The following is a 22,442-nucleotide window of genomic DNA, read 5'->3' on the forward strand; positions in this document are numbered from 1 at the left end:
TAAATCAAGTTTGTAATTAATAAATTATTTTCTTTTTGAAAAAAAAATCATTTAAAAATAAACTTGGGTTTATAGTAATCTTTTAATGGGTCCCACCATTTGTATTTAATAGACTATGGATAAACATGTGTTAAGCTAATAAATAACTGTCTATTGAGAATGTTTAGGAGTTAAACTACCCACTCTTTGAATCTTATTTCTTGAATTAATAGGATGCACGTGTCTAAATGGTGCTAATGGATTGTGATCTTTAGCAGCAATTTTTTAAAAAATGTCATGTGTCTAGCTTTCCAGAAAAAATGAGAAGGCCACATGTCTGAATGGTGGGATGTTGTAGCTTAGTAGTAGGCTATGGGGTTTAGTAGTAATTTCTCAAAAATGCCACATGTCTAGCTCTCCAAAAAATGAGAAGGCTACTTGTTTGAATGGTGATAGTGGGTTATGGGCTTTAAAAGCAAATTCTCAGAAAATGCCACATATATAGATTTCCAAAAAAATAAAAATTCCAGTGCGATGGGAGGGCTGTAACCTGAAAACCTTCTTTTAATATATATATATATATAAGATTTTCATTCTCACTTTTTGCTATAAGAATATATTAGATTTTGATGATTGAAGACGTGGACAATTCAAAATCTCTTTTATCCAATGGGTGGTGGAGAATGGCTACGTCATCATCCAATGGAAACGTGATAGGTGGTTGGCCTAATTAATCAACAAAGATTTAGGCGATGGGCTGGTCTGGGTTTATAGTCAATCCAACCTCAACCCTAAGATTTGAATCTAAGGCCTAAGACCAAGCTCAACCTTCCCAATCCGAGCCCAACCTAAGACGTGGCCAATTCAAAATGCCAGTGTCTGAATTTTGATTGGCCTTAGACCCAGGTCTGATTCATTAATAAATTCACGTTAAAATTATACGTGTATGTATGCATTTATACTAATCTTGTCTATATATATATGGTCAGACCAGGCTCGGATTGGGACAAGATTAGGCTGGACTCAGGCTAGGATCGAAAATCTAGTACCAGCCCATATAAAATTTTGGACTGGTAGGTCCGGACTCGGATTGGGCCGTCCAAGTTGCACCCCTGTATTTCCGGATGTACCGATGTGGGACCAGTTTACCTTTGCTAAGTGGGGTCTACGCCTGCTGCGTATTGCACTATAAACTCAACGGGCGGCTTGGGTTGGTTGGCACTATTCGCTGGGGACAGTAGTCATCAAGATTGAAGACTGGATGTCTGTGGCTCTGCAAGCTGCCGCGAAAACGCTGCGTCGCTTTGAATAAGAAATGTGAGCCAACGAGATGCGTTGCTTTAAAGCTCAATCGCAATCGTAGTCGCTGGAGGAGTGAGAAAAAAAGAAGAAGAGAGAGAGAGAGAGAATTTGAGAGTGATCGATAGAGTGGGAGACGTGTTCCCAATTTGGTCCGTGTAAAAATGGAGGACGAAGGGAAGAACACGAAACACCAAAACACTACCTCATTTGATTTCTCCGGTTATTTTCCTTATCGGTTTTCTTGTTCATAGAGGTTGGTTTCTTCTATTGGTTCTGCTTCTCCGTTCTTGATCTGTCATGGCTGAGCAATCTTCTTCATTTAGTCGGAACTCGACCGAATTTGATGATGTCGAAGAGTTTGTCTGGGTGAGCTCTTTGCTGCTTTTAGAAAAGATCACGCTTTTGTCATCTTAGTTTTTGTTCTGGTGCTTGTATCTGAAGGAAGGAATTGTACTAAAACGCAGGCAAGTGAAGGGGAGACTAACATGTCATGGGACCGGTTTGGTCAAGTTTTTGATCTCATGCAGAAGGGGAATAGAGCATTCCGAGAGGGACGAATCGAAGATGTGAGATTCTGAACTTTTTTAGTAGAACTTGGTTTGCTATCAATTTCTGTAGCGATATTCCTTCCATCTGCTGTATTATTTTCGTGTAGCTCTCGTGGACAGTTCCTTTTAGTCAAGAAATGTTTTCAAGATTAAAATTCGCTAATTTGAACACGTTATCGTAGTGATATGAGCTCAAAATTGATAACCGCGAAAATATACAACCAAAGTTGTAGACTAGAAACTTTCAATTAGATGGAAATTATTGAGGACCAGGCGGTAGCACATGCTACTCAACAAGTAATTATGAAATTGCATCTTGTCTTTGCCATGGGATCCAAAAAATGCAACACCAAATAATTCTTGTAAATGCCCAAGTTTTTGTCTTCCTCCTTTCTTCTTAATTAAGCCAGGATAATAACATCAGTCATGCATTTTTCATCTTTTTGTAGGCAATTTCTCTTTGTATTGGACTAGGGTCCATGAATAAACTAGTTATGGTTGGAAAGAAGCTCCCCCCAACATCAGTCATGCATTTTTCATCTTTTTGTAGTCAACTTCTCTTTGTATTGGACTAGGATCCATGAATAAACTAGTTATGGTTGGAAAGAAGCTCCCCCCACCCCCCCCCCCAAAAAAAAAAATTAAAATAAATAAATAAATAAATAATAATAATAATAAATAAAATAAAATAAAATAAAAAGAAGATAATGTAACTGATGAGGAGCCAAAAAGGACGTACACTGCACCGTTGTACTTCCTAAACCACCATCAAGATAATAAGGATCTCTGGATTCACACTCACAACTAATATGCTTCCTTCCATTTACATCCTGAAAAATAGAAAATGAAGGATAAAATGTAAAGGAACAATTTTGGGACTTGGTTAGCTTGCTAGTATAAATTATGTTGGTAATTGAGTAACAGAAAATACAGAAGAAAAAAAAAAAAGAAAATGGGAGGTGGTATTTACAGTTCCAATTCTTGGTACTGAGGAAAAAGTACAGTTAGCTAGTCTAACACATTTAGGAGAAGAGAACATAGAATGAAGATGAGAAGACAAAACTGGAGTACCATACTGCTCATATGGTCTAGTGCACATTCACTAATTGTCAAGCGACAAGGCACCCATGGAGGGTAGTTTCGCTTAAGTGCCCAGCTGTTTAATACACGGTGCTTTAGAATATTTTTATTCTTTATTTTTTGGCCAATGTATGTGAATCTTGACATAGTCATCAGTAAAGAGCTTTTCTAGTTTGTTTTTTGCCTTCTCCTCAGTTCTGTTATATTTTTGTATGATTGCTAGCTGATTGGATTTCTAATTCAGGCAATCAGTTATTACTATAAAGCTCATAATTTCAAGCCTGGTGATCCTGTTATTCTTAGCAATCGAAGTGCTGCTTTTAGCAGGCAAGTTTTTTCTTTCAGCATTGTCTGCTTTTCTTATTGTAGCCTGTTAATGCTTGTACTCTTCTTGCAGTAAATTTTAATACATATTTGTAGAACCATGAAGCTGAATAATAGATACTAAAGCAATTGCATGGATTTTTCAAGCTGATGATATCTTCCATTACCAGGATGTGTGAACTTCTTAAAAAAAGACCTGCTTCCACTTCTGAATATAAACCATTGAATGGTTTGGATCCAACTACACATGCTGAGGTCTGCATTATTGATTCCTTCTTTACCTGTGTACTTTGCTGGGGGGGGGGGGGCTATTGCTTTTTTTTTTTTTTTTTCTATTTTATAACCACCGCATGCTATCTAAACTCTTCTCCTTTGACAATCATTTCAGCTTGCCTTGAAGGATGCTGAGAAGGTGATGAGCTATCGAAGTAATTCACCAAAGACGTACTTTCTGAAGGCCAATGCTCTTATATTGGTAAAAGCTCCAATTATCAATCTCTTTAATGTCTTTATGAGAGACTTGACTAACCTTTCCAAAATCTCTCTCTCTCTCTCTCTCAATATGTATATCCTTCTCATAGGAGTAAAAAAAAACTTACTTGCTCATTGTCTGATGATGAAGTCCATAGGCAATGTTTGTACATGGGAAATGTTGGATAGTGTAAACCTTCAATTGATATTGATATATTTCTGGATAGAAAGGAACAATAGGATTTTTTAACAGAAACCCAGGTCTGAGTCTGGGGTGATTAACTTTGTAGGGGAAAAACCGAGAAGCTGGTTGTCTAGCTCTGATTTGTTTAAAGATGTTTTTTGTTCCAGGTCTTTTTTGAGGGTGAACTTTTTTGGGGGCTTTAAGGTTGTTTGTATAGCCTCTTGTACAGGCTTTTTACAGTTTCATACTGAATACAATACTTTACCTTTAAAAAAAAGATATATTTCTATTTCTCTGAAAAAAGGAAAGAAGGAAAACAGAAAAAGAAAAAAAAAATAGAAGAACAAGAAAAAGGTGATAGATGAGACTTATAGATGTAATGATGAGGACACAGGATGATGGATCTACTGGTCAGTTAAATGAGCTTGTGGATGTTAAGGAGACAATGATAATGTTTCTCTTTTTCTCCCTCTCAATATGCATAGGGTGCCTTTTGGAGCTGGGGGTATTTTTTGATAATAAATAGAAAGAAATTTTATTAAATGAAAACAAAGTACAAAAAATTTTGAGAAAATACTCTGCATCAATCCATCATCTATCTTTCCAATACAATCATTTCAAGACCAACAAACCAAGCCTCACTAAAACATGACCTTTTGAACTAAAATAAAATTCTTCAACATAAAGAAAAACTGGATACAATTGTAATACTCTCTTAGTCTCTTTTCATTAATGAATCATTATTTTCATAAAGTCAACCTTCACCAGGTAACATCTCACTTAATTTCCACCTCAACAAATAGATTAAATTCCATCAAACAATAGCAGCTGTCACCCAATTCATTTTATCACCTCCACCTTCACCCTCAAACTTAATTGGTTAAAGTATTTCTCTTCTTTATAAATTTCTTGCTCCTTCCCTTCAACAATTCTACAAGTTCCCTATTTTCTTCCTCATTGTTTCTCTATGTATAACCTCAATTCTAGTTCTACTCCCATATCCTTTCTCATCATCTCTATGTCTCCTCTAATCCCAAAACATCCATCCAACTACCCTATCGTCCTGATAAAGCCTCTCCTCTCTTGTCCATTAAAGAAAACCAATCACCCTCTTTTCCTTTAACTTCTCTTTGTGTTTCTTCCAACTCCTTCTATCTCTTTCGTCGAACTCCATAAACACTTCTTTACTCTCTATTTGTGCTTTGACCTGGGGATATATCTAAATACCTTAGGCTTCTTCACCTTGTAGTTGCTGCCAAGATTTCAAAGTTCACTTGAAATAGAGACCCCTTTTACGGAGGCTATCTTCCCAATTTTAGGAATTATATGGCATTTTGCAATTGTGGAGGGGTATGCTTCTAAGTTCATGCAACATCAGAAATGAAGTCAACAAAGTTTTAGTATAAATGATGTTAAAACATATCATATGTTTTATTTGTGTTTTAGATGTATGTGTGAATATTATATTGATCACACTCATGCACTTCTGGTACTTGTATGTATGGTAGAACTCAGATCAACTCAACCAAGCCTTGTCCCAACCGTACAAAGTCGGCTACTTGAATCTTGCGATGATGGAGTATCTCCATAGTTTTGGTGCATGGTTGGAAGCTTTAATAGTTGATTTGGTTACCAAATATTGAATTTATGTAAATTGTGAGGTGATCTAAGTCCATGTGAACTTTCTTTTGATGATTCTATGGAATGTATTTTGTCTTCCTAGAGGTTACTGAAAATATGCATGGCTGTTCTAGCAGCTACTAAAATTCTTCCTTTTGCCTTTTCTTTCCATGGTATATTAATGAATAGATATGCATATGTATGTTTTGTTATGTTCAAAGTGTCTATGTTTTCCATCTGTATGGGTTCTTAAATGTATAAAATGATTAGTATGCATCTCTACTGTTCCTAAATTTGGAAGGTTGCAATCATATTTAATTTTTGGGTCGTTATCCATAGAAGTTTCTTAGGTGGATGTGAACTTTTCCCAATGATACCTATCTTTACTCTGAATTGACAGCTAGAACAATATGAGTATGCTCGGGATACTCTTCTTTCAGGCCTTCAGGTTGATCCTCTTAGGTAATGTATTAATAATATTCCTTTTTCTTTCCTTTTGATAAAATAATTGTGTATTTTATGCTTTCTTTTAAACATTCATTCAGTATAAAAAAAATCAATATAGATTTTCAAGTTGTTCATTGTTTGGTTATGGGATTATGTAGCAATCCTCTTCAAGCCTGTCTTCGGAATTTGGAGAACATGTCAGCTGGTTTAGTCAGCAGGAAGAGAAATGGGAAACCACAACGTACTGATGACTTTGATTGCACACTTTGTTTGAAGTTGTTATATGAACCTATAACAACTCCTTGTGGGCATTCGTTTTGCCGATCGTGTTTATTTCAGTCTATGGACCATGGTAACATTTTCACAGTATTTACTGTTTCTAGTAGGACCATTTCTGTTGCTTTACTGGGCTATTAATCTGATTTTCATATGGAATTGCCAGGTAACAAATGTCCAATGTGTCGGACTGTTTTATTTATTAATCCCAAAACATATTCACTGAGGTAAGTTACTCTAATATTTTAAGAAGAATACTTTTGTTGTGAGGGCAGCATGAGGAGACGTTTCCCCTACCTATGCAGTATCAATGGTGCCCATGCAGTGAGTCCAGGGACAACCATTTGGTGGGTCCACCTAGGTCTCCTAATCTGAAAATCATGGTGATTGAAGAAGCCCTAATTCATATGAAAACCACTATTAATCAGTTTCTGACTGTCAAAATAGTATTATAGCAAAGTGTAATAAGTCAGATCATTTAGGAAATTAGCAAGGTGCTCACCAAAAGTATAACACAAATAGGGAGGATGGCCATTTCCTCTCCTGTATTCTGACTCGAGATTCTTTATAATTTTTTTTCTTGTTTTGAAAATTTGAACTCATAATATCTAAGTATAAGTGTATATATCCTTTCTTGGTTTTCACCAGTGTGACGCTGAACAACATTATACAGAAGAACTTTGCAGAGGAATATGCTGAAAGGAAGTCAGAGCATGAGAATTTGACAAATTTAGGTGTTGATTTGCTGCCTCTCTTTGTCATGGATGTCATCCTCCCATGCCAGAAGTTGTCGCTCAACATATTTGAGCCCCGCTACAGACTTATGGTGAGTTGGCCAATTTGATCATTCTTGATATTTGGCCATTGTAGATCCTGTGAAATAAGTAAGGTTTCAGCCTAAGTTTGTCAAAAAAAAAAAAAAAGAAAAGAAAAACAAAGAAGGAAGATATCAGCTCAGGCATGAAATAGTTCAATGATAGCATCATAATCTGGATGTGTTCTGTGGCTCATCAATGCATACTTTGATGTGTTAGGCCACTCCTTGGACTGGCCATGTTTAAATATATCTCCAACTGTAAGTGCTTAATTATCTGGTTAACAACAAAAAAGTTGTAAAGGTTAGAATGAGATAATGAAAATTGCTACATAGCATATATGCTGAAAGTCTATTCATTGTTTGATTTTTGATTGTTCAAGTCTTGGACTATGAACCACCTAATAAGTTCTCTAACTTGTGAAGCCTAGTGCAAATGCTGCCTTACTTCCCCTTCTTTGCCTAGGGAGTCATTTAACCCATTTGCATTCAGCATTTAGGTCCTTGGCTATCATTTCCACTTCCCTGAAAACATGTTTGAGAATCCATGGGATATGTCCATTACATCTCCTACAAAATAATTACTTTTGAGTCCCCTTCCACCTCCACTTGTCTGAAGCCCAATCGTTTTGCAAACCTAAGCCCCTATAGTAGTGTCAATAATTCAGCCTTCATCAAGTTTGTAGTACCAATTGGCCCTGAATATAATGCTAGTATCCTACTCTCCGAGTTTCTAATTGCACTACCCATTCTTGCCAACCTTGGGTTGTCCAATGATCTCCCATCAAAGTTCAGTTTTACTTTATCACCTACTGGGGGTTTCCATTCCATTCATATTTCTTCTTTTTCCTTAGAGGATTGTTTTACTTCCCTCTAGGTCCTTATAATGTCGGGCATTAAAATTTGTGGAAGTTGTCCATGGTTTTTACCCAAAAAGCTATCTTTACTTTAGTACTATCTAGAACCTCCTCCAAAGTCCTGTTCTTTGCAGAAAAAAATCTGTTATTCCTCTCCTCCTACACCATCTAAACAACTTCTGCCTTAGTACCTCTCCACATTACCCTTTCTCTCTTCTTTGGTTGTCTAAAGAAATTTGGGTTGAAGATGTCCACCACCTCTTGAGGGGGTTCCACTTGCAGTCAAAAAGAGAACAAAAAATTCCCAAATATGGTGTACAAAGTAGAAAGAGATTAATAAGTGAGATAGGGTCTCTTCACTACCCCTACATAAGAAGCACATATGAGGAGAGAGGCAAGAAGAGGAATTGGGGTCTCTAACAAAACACGTCCCAACCCCTACCAACTTGATCTGATGCTACATGTCTCACCATGAGACTGGGAGCCACCAAAAAAGTGGGACCCACCATGTATGAGATGTGCGGTGTCTGATTGTGTTGGTAGGGTGTTGGAACATATTTTGTTGGTAGGTGATTTAGACTCCAAGAAGAAAGCCTTTTTTTGCAGCATATCACAAGTATTTACCTTTTCAAGGAAAATTTCCCAACAAAAGGCTTGAATTTTAGGTGGAATAGGCTTATTCCAAATTTCTTTTATCAGGAAGTCCACCCCTTAAGAGATAGGTGACATAAGAAAATTAAAAAAAGCAGAGCAAGTAAAGAAACCATCTGGTGAATAATACCCAAATTCTAGAATCTTCCAAATTAGGATCCAAAAAAGTTGACTCCAAAATGTCAAGCAGGTCAGTCAAAGAGTTACACTGACTTTCCCTTGGGCCTCTTCTGAAACCAAGGTTTCAATTATTAAGACCTAAAGGGGAGGGTGGGGATGCAAACGGATCGGATCAGATTCAAATCAGGGTATATTCGAATCCGATCTGACATTGTTCATGTTGGATTTGATCCAATCCGAAGATCCGATTGGATCTGATAGGACTTGATTTGAATTCTGATCCGATCCGACTTGTATTCTTTAAAAATTAATAAATTATTAAAAGAAAAATAAAATATAGTAGTTTAAATAAAGTAAAAACAAAAAATACAAGTATTTTTTAATTATTTTCATCACATATATACATGTTTTTATAAATAAATAAATAATATAACAAATTTATAAAAATATAATATAAAAAATATATTTATAAATAAATAACATATATATGTATTATATATATTTATATTTATAAATATATAATATATATCGGATCAGATCTTCTCAGATTGGATAGGGGTGATCCGAATTTGATCAAATAGGACCAGATCTCGGATCGGATCAGATCATGATTCAATCCATTTGCACCCCTAGGGGAGGGTGTACCCAATCTAGAAATGGTTTCATTCTGGAGGTTAGATAGGGCAAAAAGTTCAGGAAACTGATTTTTTAGGGGTATTTCCCCTACCCAAAGGTCTTCCCAAAAATGAATTCTATCATCTCTCCCCACATCAAAATGTATAAAGCTGAGGAAGAGAGGTTATACCTCATGAATTGCTTTCCATGGAGAAGTTGAAGTTGTGTTAGGAGCAATTTTAGCATCCCAACCATTACCCTCCAAGCCATGAATGATTACGGTTACCTTGTGCCACAACCCGTCTCTTTCAGAAGGCAATGTCCATAGCAATGAACATCCCAACAATGCAGTGTTCTTGAGATTGATGTTTCCTAGTCCTAGGCCCTCTTTCTATTTTGGTTTACAAACACGTTGCCATTTTACCAAGTGGTCCTTTTTTCCTCTCTTGGTTCCTAAAGGAAGCTCCTTATATATTTCTCTAGTTGTCTTGCTATTCTAATTGGGATTTGGAATGTGGTAAAGAAGTAAATGGGTAGGTTTGTTAGCATGGATCTAATCAAAGTGATTCTTCATCCTAGAGAAATATAGTTTCTTTTCCAAAGGTCTAATATCTTGGCAAACCTCTCCACCATCGGTTTCCAAAAGCTGTCAGCTCTTGGGTTTCCCCCCAAATGTAGTCCTAGGTAGGTAATAGGCCAGTTCCTAATCTCACAACCCAAAACCTCTGCAAACCTCAGATTTCGCCCTCTTCCAAGTTAATTCCCACAATTCCATTTTTGTTCCAATTGATCCTTAGCCTTGAGATACTCACAAATCTGCCAATCAAAGCCTTTCAAATTTATCACAATTTCCAAGTTAACCCTCTTGCAGAATAGATTTGAATCATCATCAAATTGAAGATGGGATACTACAATTTGATTTCTACCCTCTCCAACCCCGAAGTCCTTGTGTATCCTCATCCACAACCATTCTACTCAACACCTCTGTCACTAAGGTGAAAAGGAAAGGGGATATAGGGTCTCCTTGTCTTATTCCTCTCTTAGATGAGAAGAAGTCTTGAAATTCTTTCTGTACATATCATCAATACACTGTAATTTATATGATCAATTCATGGCCTTGAAAATGTTTAAAAAAACGGGCTTCCATTTTGAGATTCAATCTATAATAATATGAGGATGTCTATGATTAATTGATGTTAATATCTTTTGACATTTCATTTTTTTTTATGGATTCAAATAATGATGATGATAGTAAAATATTGGACCATTTCTTTTGGGATTAGGTATAGTTTTTAATAGAAATAGTAAATAGCTCTTGCCTGTGGTCAACAATAAGTAATTTTGGAGAAAAGCAAATCAGGAAAGTCTCTTTTTTTTGGATAGGTAAAGGATCTTTACATGTGGCATGACCGCATGGGTTAAGCTACTAGTTCTTTCTTATACCTTAGCCATAGATAGCCATGATTTCTGTTCATGTTGAGACACAAATAAAGGGAATAGAGAGACAAGTTTACAAGAAAAGGCCACGTCAGCCTTTTAAGTAATGCAACTGACAACCAACCACTAGAACAAACTAGAAAAGTGGAGAGGCTGATATAACAGAATTGTAACAGAAGTGTTATAAATAAGGAAAGGAAGCCAGAAGAAGAATTATTGATTTTGGGAATACAATCTTTCTCTCTCTCTCTCTCTCTCTTTCATTTTCTCTCTCTCTTGTTCAAGAGGCCGGCTTTCTTCGAAAAAGCCCCTGAGTTAGGCAATTACTAACAAGTTGGTATCAGAACCAAGATGCCAAGCACAAGGTCGTCCGCAATGGAGAACAGGGTCGACAACATGGAAGGAGAAATGCAAAGATTATCGGCTAACGTCAAAGAAATAAAAGAAAGCTTCACATCCTTGCTTGAACAACTGGAATAGACACCACCAGCACCGAATCAGGAAGGGCAGGAAGAACGCAGTGACACTAGTCATCGAAGTGGACCAAGAACGGCGAGAATCGAGTTTCCCGTCTTCGCAGGGGGAGATCCCACGTCCTGGCTTCTACGAACTGAAAGGTACTTCGATTACCATAATACGCAGGGACCTGATCGTGTTCCATTAGCTTCCGCACACCTGGAAGGAGAGGCAATCGTCTGGTACCAGTGGTACCGACAACGACATCCAAGAGCCACATGGGTGGATTTCACCGATGCCTTAACCATGAGATTTGGAGGCTCGACTTTTGAAAACTATGATGAAAGCCTCGCAAAGCTACGACAGACCGGCTCTGTCCAAGATTATCAGATGGCATTCGAAAGGTTAGCTGTGTGCGTGCAAGGGTGGTCAAAAAACGCACTTGTCGGCAGTTTTGTTGGTGGACTCAAGGAAGAATTGCGGCTAGAGGTGAAAGCCATGCAACCCACCATCGTTCTTGACGCAGCAGCCTTAGCTCGACTCATTGAAGACAAACTGAACTGGGCAAGAAGGATTAATCAACCTTTGGGAGCTGTGGTCAGACCAGGTATACTGAATCCAGAACCGGGTATCTTGGGTAAACCGGAGTCCAGACCAGGAGTAGGAATCACAAGCAAGGACGCTGGTTCAGGCCCCGGCTCAGCCAAGAGGTTAACCTAGGTTGAGATGCAAGCTCGACATGAAAAGGGCCTCTGTTATGCATGTGGAGACAAATTCGGACCAGGTCATCGTTGTAAGATCCTGCAAGTATTCTTCCTTTAGCCTGAGACTAAAAACGTCGAGCAATCAGCAGACATTGACGAACCAGCAGACAACCAAGAATGGGGGCAATGGACAAAGGAATACCCGGAAGTATCCCTGCAAGCCTTGACCGGTCTTGCCTCCTCTCAAACTATGAGAGTAATCGGACTAGTACAAGGGCACCATGTGTCGGTTCTGATAGACAGTGGCAGCACTCTCAATTTCATTACCCAAACATTGGTCAGACAACTAGGGATTCCGGTCCAACCATGTACAGCATTCCGGGTGCGCGTAACTAATGGGAGCAACCTGGTGTGTGACAGTACATGCACAGGATTAAAAAGGAAGTTACAAGGACACAAGTTCGAGGTAGATCTACATCCCCTGGAAATCAGTGGAGCAGATGTAGTTCTCGGAGTCCAATGGTTAAGGCAACTAGGGCCGGTGATATGTGATTGGGCCCGTCTCACCATGGATTTGCAAGTGGGCAGCTCAGAAGTGCATATTCAAGGATAGTTGTCCAAGGGTCCAGGACCCATCAGTCTCGCCACCCTGAGAAAACAGGCAGCAGATCCAACCCACATCGCAGATAGACTCCCACGGGAATGGCCCAATTCTAGCCCAAGGAAGTAACTCCAGCAGATCCGAAGAAGCCCACATACAACTACAACAACTACTTTAGAAGTTTTCAGTGATCTTCCAAGAGCCTAAGGAACTACCACCGAAACGTGCCCATGATCATTGCATTCCATTGCTGCCCGGAACGACACCCACAAATGTAAGGCCCTATCGTTACCCCTATTTTCAGAAACTAGAGATTGAGAGACAAGTGCAAGATATGCTTGATAGAAAAATTATACAACCCAGCCAAAGCCCATTCTCCTCGCTGGTATTACTTGTGAAAAAGAAGGATGGGACATGGTGGTTTTGTATAGACTATAGGGCCCTGAACAACATTACCGTGAAGGATCGATTTCCCATACCGGTAATTGATGAACTCGGTCGGGCCACCATATTCTCTAAACTGGACATGAGATCGAGATACCATCAAATTCGGGTCCATGAGGGTGACATCCACAAGACCACCTTTCGTACACACGAGGGGCATTATGAGTTTTTGGTCATGTCGTTTGGGTTGACCAATGCGCCAACTACGCTCCAAGCACTTATGAATGACATATTTTGACCCCATTTGCGCAAATTTATACTCGTTTTTTTATGATGTACTTGTATAAATCACCTAGTACATCTATAAATCACCTTGGAACTACCAAGGACTCATAAACTCTTTGCAAAGGAGTCAAAGTGCACATTTGGACAGATGCAAGTACACTACTTAGGGCACATAGTCGGAAACGACATTGTAGCAGCAGAGCCGGAAAAGATCTCAAGCATGATAAATTGGCCCCAACCTCAAAATGTTAAGGAGTTACGGGGCTTCTTGGGTCTACCAGGGTACTACCGGCGATTCATCAGAGGGTATGGACTGATTGCTGCCCCCTTGGCAAGTTTACTTAAGAAGAATGGTTTCTGCTGGACTAGGGAGGCCCAACAGGCCTTCGAGACGCTCAAAACAACTGTCTCGTCCCCACCGGCGCTCGCACTTCCAGACTTCTCAAAGGACACTTCATCATTGAATGTGATGCGTCAAGCCAAGGAGTAGGTGCGGTCCTCATGCAAGAAGAAAGGCCACTAGCGTTTTTCAGCAAAGCAATGACAGCACAGAAATGGGCCAAGTCAGTATACGAACGCAAACTGATAGAAATTGTTCTCGCAGTTCAGAGGTAGTGACCCTACCTTCTAGGGAGGAGGTTCATCATACGAACTGACCGCCATAGCCTGAAATTTCTGTTGGAGCAGTCCGTACTATCCCCGGAACAGCAGCGATGGATAGCCAAATTACTCGGCTACGATTATGTCATTAAATACAAGGCAAGACACACTAACAAGGTGGAGGATGCACTGTCATGCCAACTACAACTATTTCCATTACTTCTCACGGGCCCAACGTGTTCCATCATGAGTCAGTTAAGGGAAGAAGCTGAAAGACACCCACAACTGAACAAGCTGCGTTCACAGGTCCAAGAGGACCCTACTAGCCACCCAGGGTACACAGTGGAGAATAACTTGCTGTTGTATAAACGTTGAATGGTGATACCACAGGATTCAGCCCATATTCAGCAGCTTCTGGAAGTGTTTCACTCATCACCAACAGGAGGACACTCAGGGATTTTGCGCACTTACAAGAGACTAGCCACCCAATTCCACTGGAAAGGCATGTGGAATTCGGTCCAAAAATTCATAGCCGAATGCATCATTTGCCAGAAAAATAAGGCTGATACCCAGTCTCCAGCAGGTCTGCTACAACCACTCCCAATTCCTACACAAGTGTGGGCGGATATATCCATGGACTTCATAACGGGGCTTCCCCTTTCCTATGGCAAGTCTGTCATTCTCGTAGTGGTTGATAGATTCACCAAATACTGCCATTTTCTCCCTCTTTCCCACCCCTTTACAGCTTCAATGGTGGCTGAGATTTTTACTAAGGAGGTGGCACGACTGCATGGTACCCCTAACTCTATTGTCTCAGACCGCGACCCATTTTTTATGAGTCATTTCTGGGCAGAACTTTTTCGACTACAGGGAGTGAAACTCTTCAAATCTACCAGCTACCATCCTCAAACAGATGGGCAAACTGAGGTGGTCAACCGGAGTTTGGAAACCTATCTAAGGTGCTATGCAGGGGATAGGCCACGTCAGTGGCTCAAGTGGCTTCATTGGGCGGAATGGTGGTACAACTCCTCCAGCGGGATAGGGTGTTACAAGATCTCAAATCCCACCTCCGTCAAGCCCAAAAATGGATGGCAGACCCTTACAACAGAAAGCATAGGCCTGTCCAGCACCAGATTGGGGACCAAGTCTTCCTTAAACTACAACCATACAAGCAAGTTTCAGTAGCAGGCCACAGGTGGAACAAACTGAGCCCAAGGTACTTCGGCCCATTTCGGATCGTGGAACGCATTGGGTCTGTGGCATACAGGCTTGACCTTCCAGCAACTTCAAAATTGCACCCTGTATTCCATGTATCTCTATTAAAGAAATGGCCAAAAACAGGAGCAAATAACAACAACCACCCTCCTATCATTCTTGGAAGATGGCCAAGTTCAAACTAAGCCCACCCAGATAACAGATCTCAAGTGGATACGCAAAGGGAATCACATCGAACCAAAGGCATTGGTGGAATGGTCAGGTCTCCCACTTGAAGATGCAACTTGGGAACCTTACTTGGACTTACAGAATAGATTTCCACATCTTGACCTTAAGGGCAAGGTCGCTTTCAAGGGAGGAGGGACTGTTGAGACACAAATAAAGGGAATAAAGAGACAAGTGTACAAGAAAAGGCCACGTCAGCCTTTAAGTAATGTAACTGATAGCCAACTACTAGAACAAACTAAATAACAAACTGGACAAGTGGAGAGGCTGATATAACAGAATTGTAACAGAAGTGTTATAAATAAGGAAAGGAAGCCAGAAGAAGAATTATTGATTTTGGGAATACAATCTCTCTCTCTCTCTTTCTTTTTTTCTCTCTCTCTCTCATTCAAGAGGCCGGCTTTCCTTGAAAAAGTCCCCGAGTTAGGCAGTTACCTAACAGTTCATGAGTTCCAGGATCTGTTTGAGAGCTCAGCATGACAGCATGGAAATCTCTTGATGTTTTAGCATGTTAAAGAACTTTATGCAAATTTTGGAACTTGATACTGGTTTTCCTAATACAATTGGTCTTTCAAGTTCTAAGAGTATCGACAAATTCGAGCCTCTTAGGTGTTCATTGACTATTCCTTTATCTAGATTTTTCGATCTCATAATAGCCTAAACATTTTTCACTTTTGTCTGGAAGTTGGTTGAACTACAGTCCCTCTTTGTTGATCATCCGGTGAGAGAATTTATTTTTGCAGTTTCATATTGCTTTATCATGATAGGATTATGAGTAAGAGAATTCAGTCCCTCATTGTTGACCCATTATTCATTTTTGGCTCAAACTATTGCTTTATCATGAAAACCATAATAGGATTATAGTGTTTATAACAATCTTTTTCTGCTAATACGAATTCTGGTCTTTGTTATGTTTTCTATATTCTTCATTCTTTTGTTTTCTATGTACCAGTTATATTGACCTACTTATTTTTATATTAAAACCAGGTGAGGAGGATAATGGAAGGAAATCATCGAATGGGAATGGTGGGCCACTATTGATCCTTCTCTATGTCCTCTTCTGTATTCTGTTTATTTTCAGGGCTTCCTATATTCTCTTTCTGTTTTTATGTATTCTTTTCTTTTGTTCCTCCCTATCCCATAGGCTGCCATTGACTCTACAACAGGTGCCATAGCTGATTTGGCTTGTGAAGTTGAAATAACTGAGTAAGTGATAATCATTTGCTTAGACTTTTCTAGTTTTATTTATTTAAATTCGTGCTTTTGAGTTGCTGTATTCAATTGTTTATTTTTACCTTACAAGCCATTTTGTTTTCATTTGCACTTGTATAGGTGTGAGCCACTTCCAGATGGTCGTTTCTATCTAGAGGTGAATTTTTTTTTTCTACATTTCTTGATCTACATTAATCTTGTATACTTCCCTTTCCTGATCTGACATCAATGTTGTTCTTTTTTTATTGGTAACAATTCACTTTGTTAATGTTGAGTAAAGAATTCTGTACATGCATAACTGTTCCCTAACACCCCTTTGTTTGGGCCAGCAAAAGCCACCCCCATTGCTTACATTTCTTTTTCAAAGATTACAAGTTCCCCCTTGGGAAATCAAACCCTGAAACATTTCATTCCTTCTTACTCCTTGCCTTGCTAATTCATCATCCATACTATTGGCTGAACATGGAATCCACTTGTTTGTTACTCTCAGTGTCCTTCCTATACCTTTGAGATCCCTGATTTCATGTCTATAATGCTAAGACCCCTCCCTATCGTTCAGGATCCATCTCACCATCACTTGTGAGTTGCCTTCCACCAGTAGATTTCGTTGTCCAACATCGATGCTATTATGTTACTTAAGTTGATTCACTTTAGTTAAATTCATCAACTTTCGTAGTTTTAGTTTTTCAAGTATAACTAATGTATACACATTCTTTTTTTAGAGAAATTCTAGAAAAGAAAGGGCGATATGCAATAGAGATTCAAGGTTTTCCAATACTAGTTAACTGCTCCCGTAGTAGATGGATCCTGAAAACCAGAAAATGGTATTGCATATGCATGGGCTCTTTGGGGAGGATGGCATATTTGGCTGGTACAACATGAAACCTTTATATAGACATCAGCATTTTGCATACACATGATCTTCCAATTGCAACAGAGATTAGTATATAAAGAAGGCTCCCTATATCCTATGTTTTTTTTTTTTTTTGATCATCAACAATAAAGAGAATTTCATTCATTGAAGAAAGAAATCCCTGCCCTCTAAAAATAACAAGCAGGGTACAAAGAGAATAGCTTTTGGCTATTTAATCCCATGAACTAAAGAACCCAGAAACAATATCAATTTACAACTCAGCACCCAGCCCTTGCCATCCCCATACAAGATTATCCTTGTAATTCCCAATCTTGCTAACACTCTTTACATATTAAAAATAAATAAATAAAAAAAAAAAATCTACAAACAACCTAAATGGCTTCATTTTATTAAGAACTAGCCAACATGGCTTCAGTTTTAGACATGCTTTATACTGAAGATTAAAAGATAATGATTTATGTCTGGACCCGCCAATGGGTCAGGTCTAGGCTGGATCAGGGGTAAACCCGGTCCTAGAACCCAACTGATAAACCCTGTCCTGGAACTAAACTGGTAAGAAAACACAGATACCCAATACCAAACTAGACCCTACAGGGTCCTGGGTGAGGTCCTGAACCAAACCTTTAGTAACCAGGCTCATTGGGTCTGAACCCATTAGATTCGATTATAATTAACCAGCTAAATATCAGGTAGAACCATGGTAATTTTGGTAATAACAAAAAGTTTATAATCTCAACTAAATTTATATGACTAAATTTCTAAATATCATCTTAATAAAACATGTCATATTTACATTATTAAACATAAATGTAGATTTTACCCAAAACAAAATGCCGCAATGTCCAGTTACAGGCAATCAAGATGTTTGGCAGTAAAATAGATTAACAACTCAAGCAATAAAACCTAAACAGCAATAGAGAAAACAAGTAAAACGGATTAGCTGACGTAAGACATGAGAGAGAGAGAGATCGTATACTCGTTGCATTGTCCATATGTTACACAATTTAAATTTTATCTGTTGCTTTTATTGTTTAATCCTTTTTAGGGATCAAACCAAGTACTTGATTTGAAGAATTTACACTGCATTGGGCCTGCCTTCTCTGGCCATGCCCTTTCAAATTTTAACAATTGTTCAACCCAGCCTGCACAAGTTGTACCCTACTTCAATGTAAATTTTATTTATTTATCTTTGCTTATTTTCTTTTACAAATTTGACAATGACATAACATAATCAGCTATAGCAGATAAATTGCATTTTCCTTTGCTCTGAAATGAAAACTTTATTTGTTATTTTTTCTTTATTGTTTGGTTTATAATTTGGGTTATAGGTATGTATGCTTTTGTATGCTCACCATATGTAAATAATGGGCAGAGTCTATCTTTTCTTTTTCTTTCACTATTATTTTTCCGAGGTTGTTTCCTGGGAGGACTTTGGTAACATATATAATCTAAAATGAATTACTGATAATCTGACACAGGTTGAAGGTCGTCGAAGATTTCACATCCTCCGATCATGGGACCAGGATGGGTTAGTTTTTTCATGATTTAGCTTAAAATAGATGTAGTGGTTTCCTTGGGCAGTCATGTATTCAAATTCTATCTAGTGAATGATTTGTGGTGGTTTCCCCACTACTTTATAAAGGTATCGAATTGCAGAAGTAGAATGGGTACAAGATATTTCTCCACAGGAAGGGACAAGAGAGAGGGGAGATGTAAGTATATTGCAATCTTGTGTTGTCAATTTGTGATTTTCATTGTATCTTGAAGTGATAAAGGAAGGTCTTGGAGGGCATTAGAGTTCTTTCAACATTGGTAGCGAATCTAGGTAAAGAAAGAAGGAATTTCATGGCCTTTGCTGCCTGAACCTCAGTGACAGAGTTCATATCTATATATCTAAATATTCCTTCCTCCAGTATTGCTTTTTTTCCAGTTTTAGATATCATCCTTGAAGCTGCATCCTGCATGTTAAAAAGAATTGACATGTGAGGGCCATTCTACCTGTAACAACTCCATGCAATAGGTCTGGGTCTGCAACTTATAAAAGACAAGAATGGACAAATGTGACAATGTGGGGCCTTAATCTCAACCTATTCTTATTATATGTTCTCTTGTTGAATTATCTGCCATTTGGAATGCCATTGTTGATGAAAAAAACAAGTTTCATGCCCTGTTGGGTCTGTGGTTAGTGATTAAAGTGTCTTATATGAGACTTAAATTGCATGTTGTGTTCTCCACAGTGAAGAAACTGTACTAATGAGCATTCTGTTTTGGTGCTTTAATGTATTTTCTTTCTTTTGGGTGATCACAGTTACAGGAAGTGGCTAGTGAGGCAGCGGAATTTGCTCGTTCATGGATAAGGAGAGCAAAAGAAGCAGCACGAACAGGTACAACATTAACAAAGGAGAATTGGAAAAAAAAACTTGTCTTTTCCTTTTTACAATACTATCATCATCGTTCATGCCTTATCCCAACTATATGGGGTCGGCTATATCATGAGAGTTTGGCAAAAGTTCAGCTGCCAACCTGACACACCCTCCTTTTTACAATACTATGCTTAATAGAAATCTTGGATCCTCGATGTTGTCCTTTTTTCCTCTAGAATTAGATTTTATCTTGTCTTCTTATTTTCATGGGGAAGTTGCTTTGATTGTCAATAGATTATGGGTCACAATGGACTATGAAATTCTGACAAACTTTACCAAGTATTAACTTGTTTTTTTACTCAATCATCAATTTGCCTGCCATGTGTTTGGCCTGATGAAGAGATTTCTCCAAACGAGTCTCAACGAATGCAGATGATTCTGGTTATTTTATCTTTTCACATTTGCTCAGATGATTGGGGGAAAATGCTAAATGCTTTCAGGGTAAAGCATAAAACAATACAATCATCTGATTGGCCATATTTTTGCTTTAGAAAATCTCCTTGGTTTGCTCTCTTTTTTTTTTTCCATTGTACGAATGCACACATAAATAACTCCTCTGCCCTCCCTGCCTAATGCTTATGACTTTATGCATTTTGTGTCTTTGTTCATTACCTAATGCAGGTAGGAGATCAAGGCAAATTGAACTCCTTCAAGCTGAAGCAGTGCCCATACCACAGGATCCTGAGCGCTTCAGTTTTTGGGTATATGTTCATAGCCTTCTATGGTTTATAGCCTAGTAATTAGTTTATTAATCTATTGATGATTTCCTAGAATCTGAGTATTATACCTGGTTGCAGCTTGTGAGCTTGTCAAGCCTAAGGCCATCTGATAAATTGGAACTATTGCGTTTAAGAGATACAAAAGAGGTAGTTGATCTTCATCCAGTAAGAATGTCAGAGATGGCTGGTTAGATAGTAAGGATGACCACCAATAACGTGCTGGTTCACATTTCACAGTTCACCACCCTAGAGGTCCCAAGTAGGCGGTTCTTGAGTTAAATCTTTATTAGGTGACTGAACCAACTGATTATCAAAATTTTGGACACTCAGGGAAAGGAATATGCATGTAAACAAATAAATAGCCTTGATAAGAATGGTTATAATCAGGTTGGTTTGGTAAAGAAACCTCCAATGCTATCACATGTATTCCATTTAAATGGAATTGTTTACATGTTTCCCTCATGTTATGCTATTGGCATTACTTACATAACAAATAACAGTTTAATAGGTATTCTAGTTTGTTTTATTTCTTCATATCTGAATTGCAAAACTTCTGCTCTCTTTTTAAATGTTAACATTATTGTATTGCTGGCAGAGGATACAACGGGGGCTAATTTATCTGAGAGCCGAAGAACAGGGCTGTCGAATGCAATGAAGTTGTAGAAACAGGTTTCAGTGCTTTGTAGTTGTACATGGATATGGTAAAAGTAACTGATAAAAGAATGGATTTTGGTAAAATTCAATTTGTTTCAATATAAATTCTTATTCTTTTGCTCCATCCAACTGAGATTGTGGCCGTCTTTTATTTTACAAGGGTCAATCCCAATTCTATTAATGTCAAACACACTTAACGAACGCATTCTTACAGTGGTTCTTTTGAGGCAAACCCTTTCTTATCATGTTATATTGCATTCCTTTTGTGATCGAACAATTAGTGGTTCTATTTATCTTCATGGGAGATGACTGAAACAACAAATGTCTTTTGAGATGGGAGAAAGAATTATGTTCAAGGAGTTGCTAATTATATTTGAGATATTTGCTGAAGTTGATAAAGTGTAGTTTCTCTAAAAGATTGTGGTCTCCTTGCTAGTGAAAGGCCATAGATTGGTGGAGTCGTGATTTAATGGGTCATTTTGAATAAATCGTCAAAATTCTTCTGTATTCTAATTGTTTTTCGCCTGACATTTACTGTTAGAGAAGGGCTCTGTATACGTAAATTGCATATAATTAGAAACTAACCATGAATGACGTGGTCCATAGGTTTCTCTGGCTTCCTATCTAACACAGTTGCACACTGCTCGTGTTGAATACGAAAGCTTCTCATTTCTTGTGTTTAACACTAAAGCTTCCCATTTTTTGCACACTGTTCATCACCGATCAGACACCGTAACTAGTTGAGCACGGTTTGCTTCATCTCACATGCTTGTGTTTAACACTAAAGCTTCTCATTTCTTAGTTGATGATGGATTTGAGCCTGATCCATGTGATGGCCATGAAACTACCAAAATTATTATATAGGGAATTGGGCATCTCAAAAAAGCAAAAAAAAAAAAAAGAAAAGAAAAGAAAAACATGGGAATTGGGACTAGGAATGGCAATGGTAGGGTACCCGTGCAAATTGCCTTACCCATTCCTGAACCCACCTATCTATCCCTGATTTTAAACCCATCTAACTTTTCCTTTCAATTTTCTAAACCTGTGCCGTCCCAAATCCATTAAACCTGTCCCGACCCATCTCACCCGTTAAATCCCTTGGCCAAACGTTTTCTACTAAATATGTGACTTGAACTTGGATCAATTAATGATAGCATCAAAATCTCTTGACACTCCTTTAAGCCACTAAGCCATCTCACCTTTTGTGTTATTTAATGAAATAAAATAGATTTTATTAACTTTTGTGTTCATCAAAACAATCAATACATATATATGCTTAACAATTCCAACTAAAAATTAAAAGAAATAATATTTAAAATTAGCATTTTATAACTAAATGAAATAAACAATCTATAAAATCCAAAT

At 38.2% G+C, this 22,442-nt stretch overlaps 1 protein-coding gene across 3 annotated transcripts; it reads left to right on the forward strand.

Moving 5' to 3' along the window:
• The first annotated feature begins 1,196 nt into the window (after window positions 1-1,196).
• On the forward strand, window positions 1,197-21,278 carry LOC104598053 (zinc finger (C3HC4-type RING finger) family protein). Of its 3 annotated transcripts, XM_010259944.3 has the most exons (18): window positions 1,197-1,647; window positions 1,746-1,847; window positions 3,154-3,236; window positions 3,404-3,488; window positions 3,622-3,708; window positions 5,909-5,970; window positions 6,114-6,307; window positions 6,398-6,458; window positions 6,880-7,057; window positions 16,183-16,221; window positions 16,340-16,401; window positions 16,528-16,564; window positions 18,760-18,809; window positions 18,924-18,993; window positions 19,590-19,665; window positions 20,326-20,405; window positions 20,502-20,570; window positions 21,019-21,278. In XM_010259944.3, exons 1-18 carry the CDS (start codon window positions 1,579-1,581, stop codon window positions 21,076-21,078), a joined length of 1,464 nt encoding a protein of 487 aa, XP_010258246.1. In that variant the 5' UTR covers window positions 1,197-1,578; the 3' UTR covers window positions 21,079-21,278. The 3 variants fall into 3 exon arrangements, with proteins under 3 accessions (XP_010258246.1, XP_010258247.1, XP_088759988.1); XM_010259945.3 differs by lacking the exons at window positions 18,760-18,809; window positions 18,924-18,993; XM_088903862.1 differs by lacking the exons at window positions 1,197-1,647; window positions 1,746-1,847 and having other exon boundaries at window positions 3,307-3,488.
• The last annotated feature ends 1,164 nt before the right edge of the window (window positions 21,279-22,442 follow it).

This window comes from Nelumbo nucifera, chromosome 4 (assembly GCF_055504915.1).
Source record: "Nelumbo nucifera cultivar China Antique chromosome 4, China Antique-T2T, whole genome shotgun sequence".
Classification (NCBI taxonomy): domain Eukaryota; kingdom Viridiplantae; phylum Streptophyta; class Magnoliopsida; order Proteales; family Nelumbonaceae; genus Nelumbo; species Nelumbo nucifera.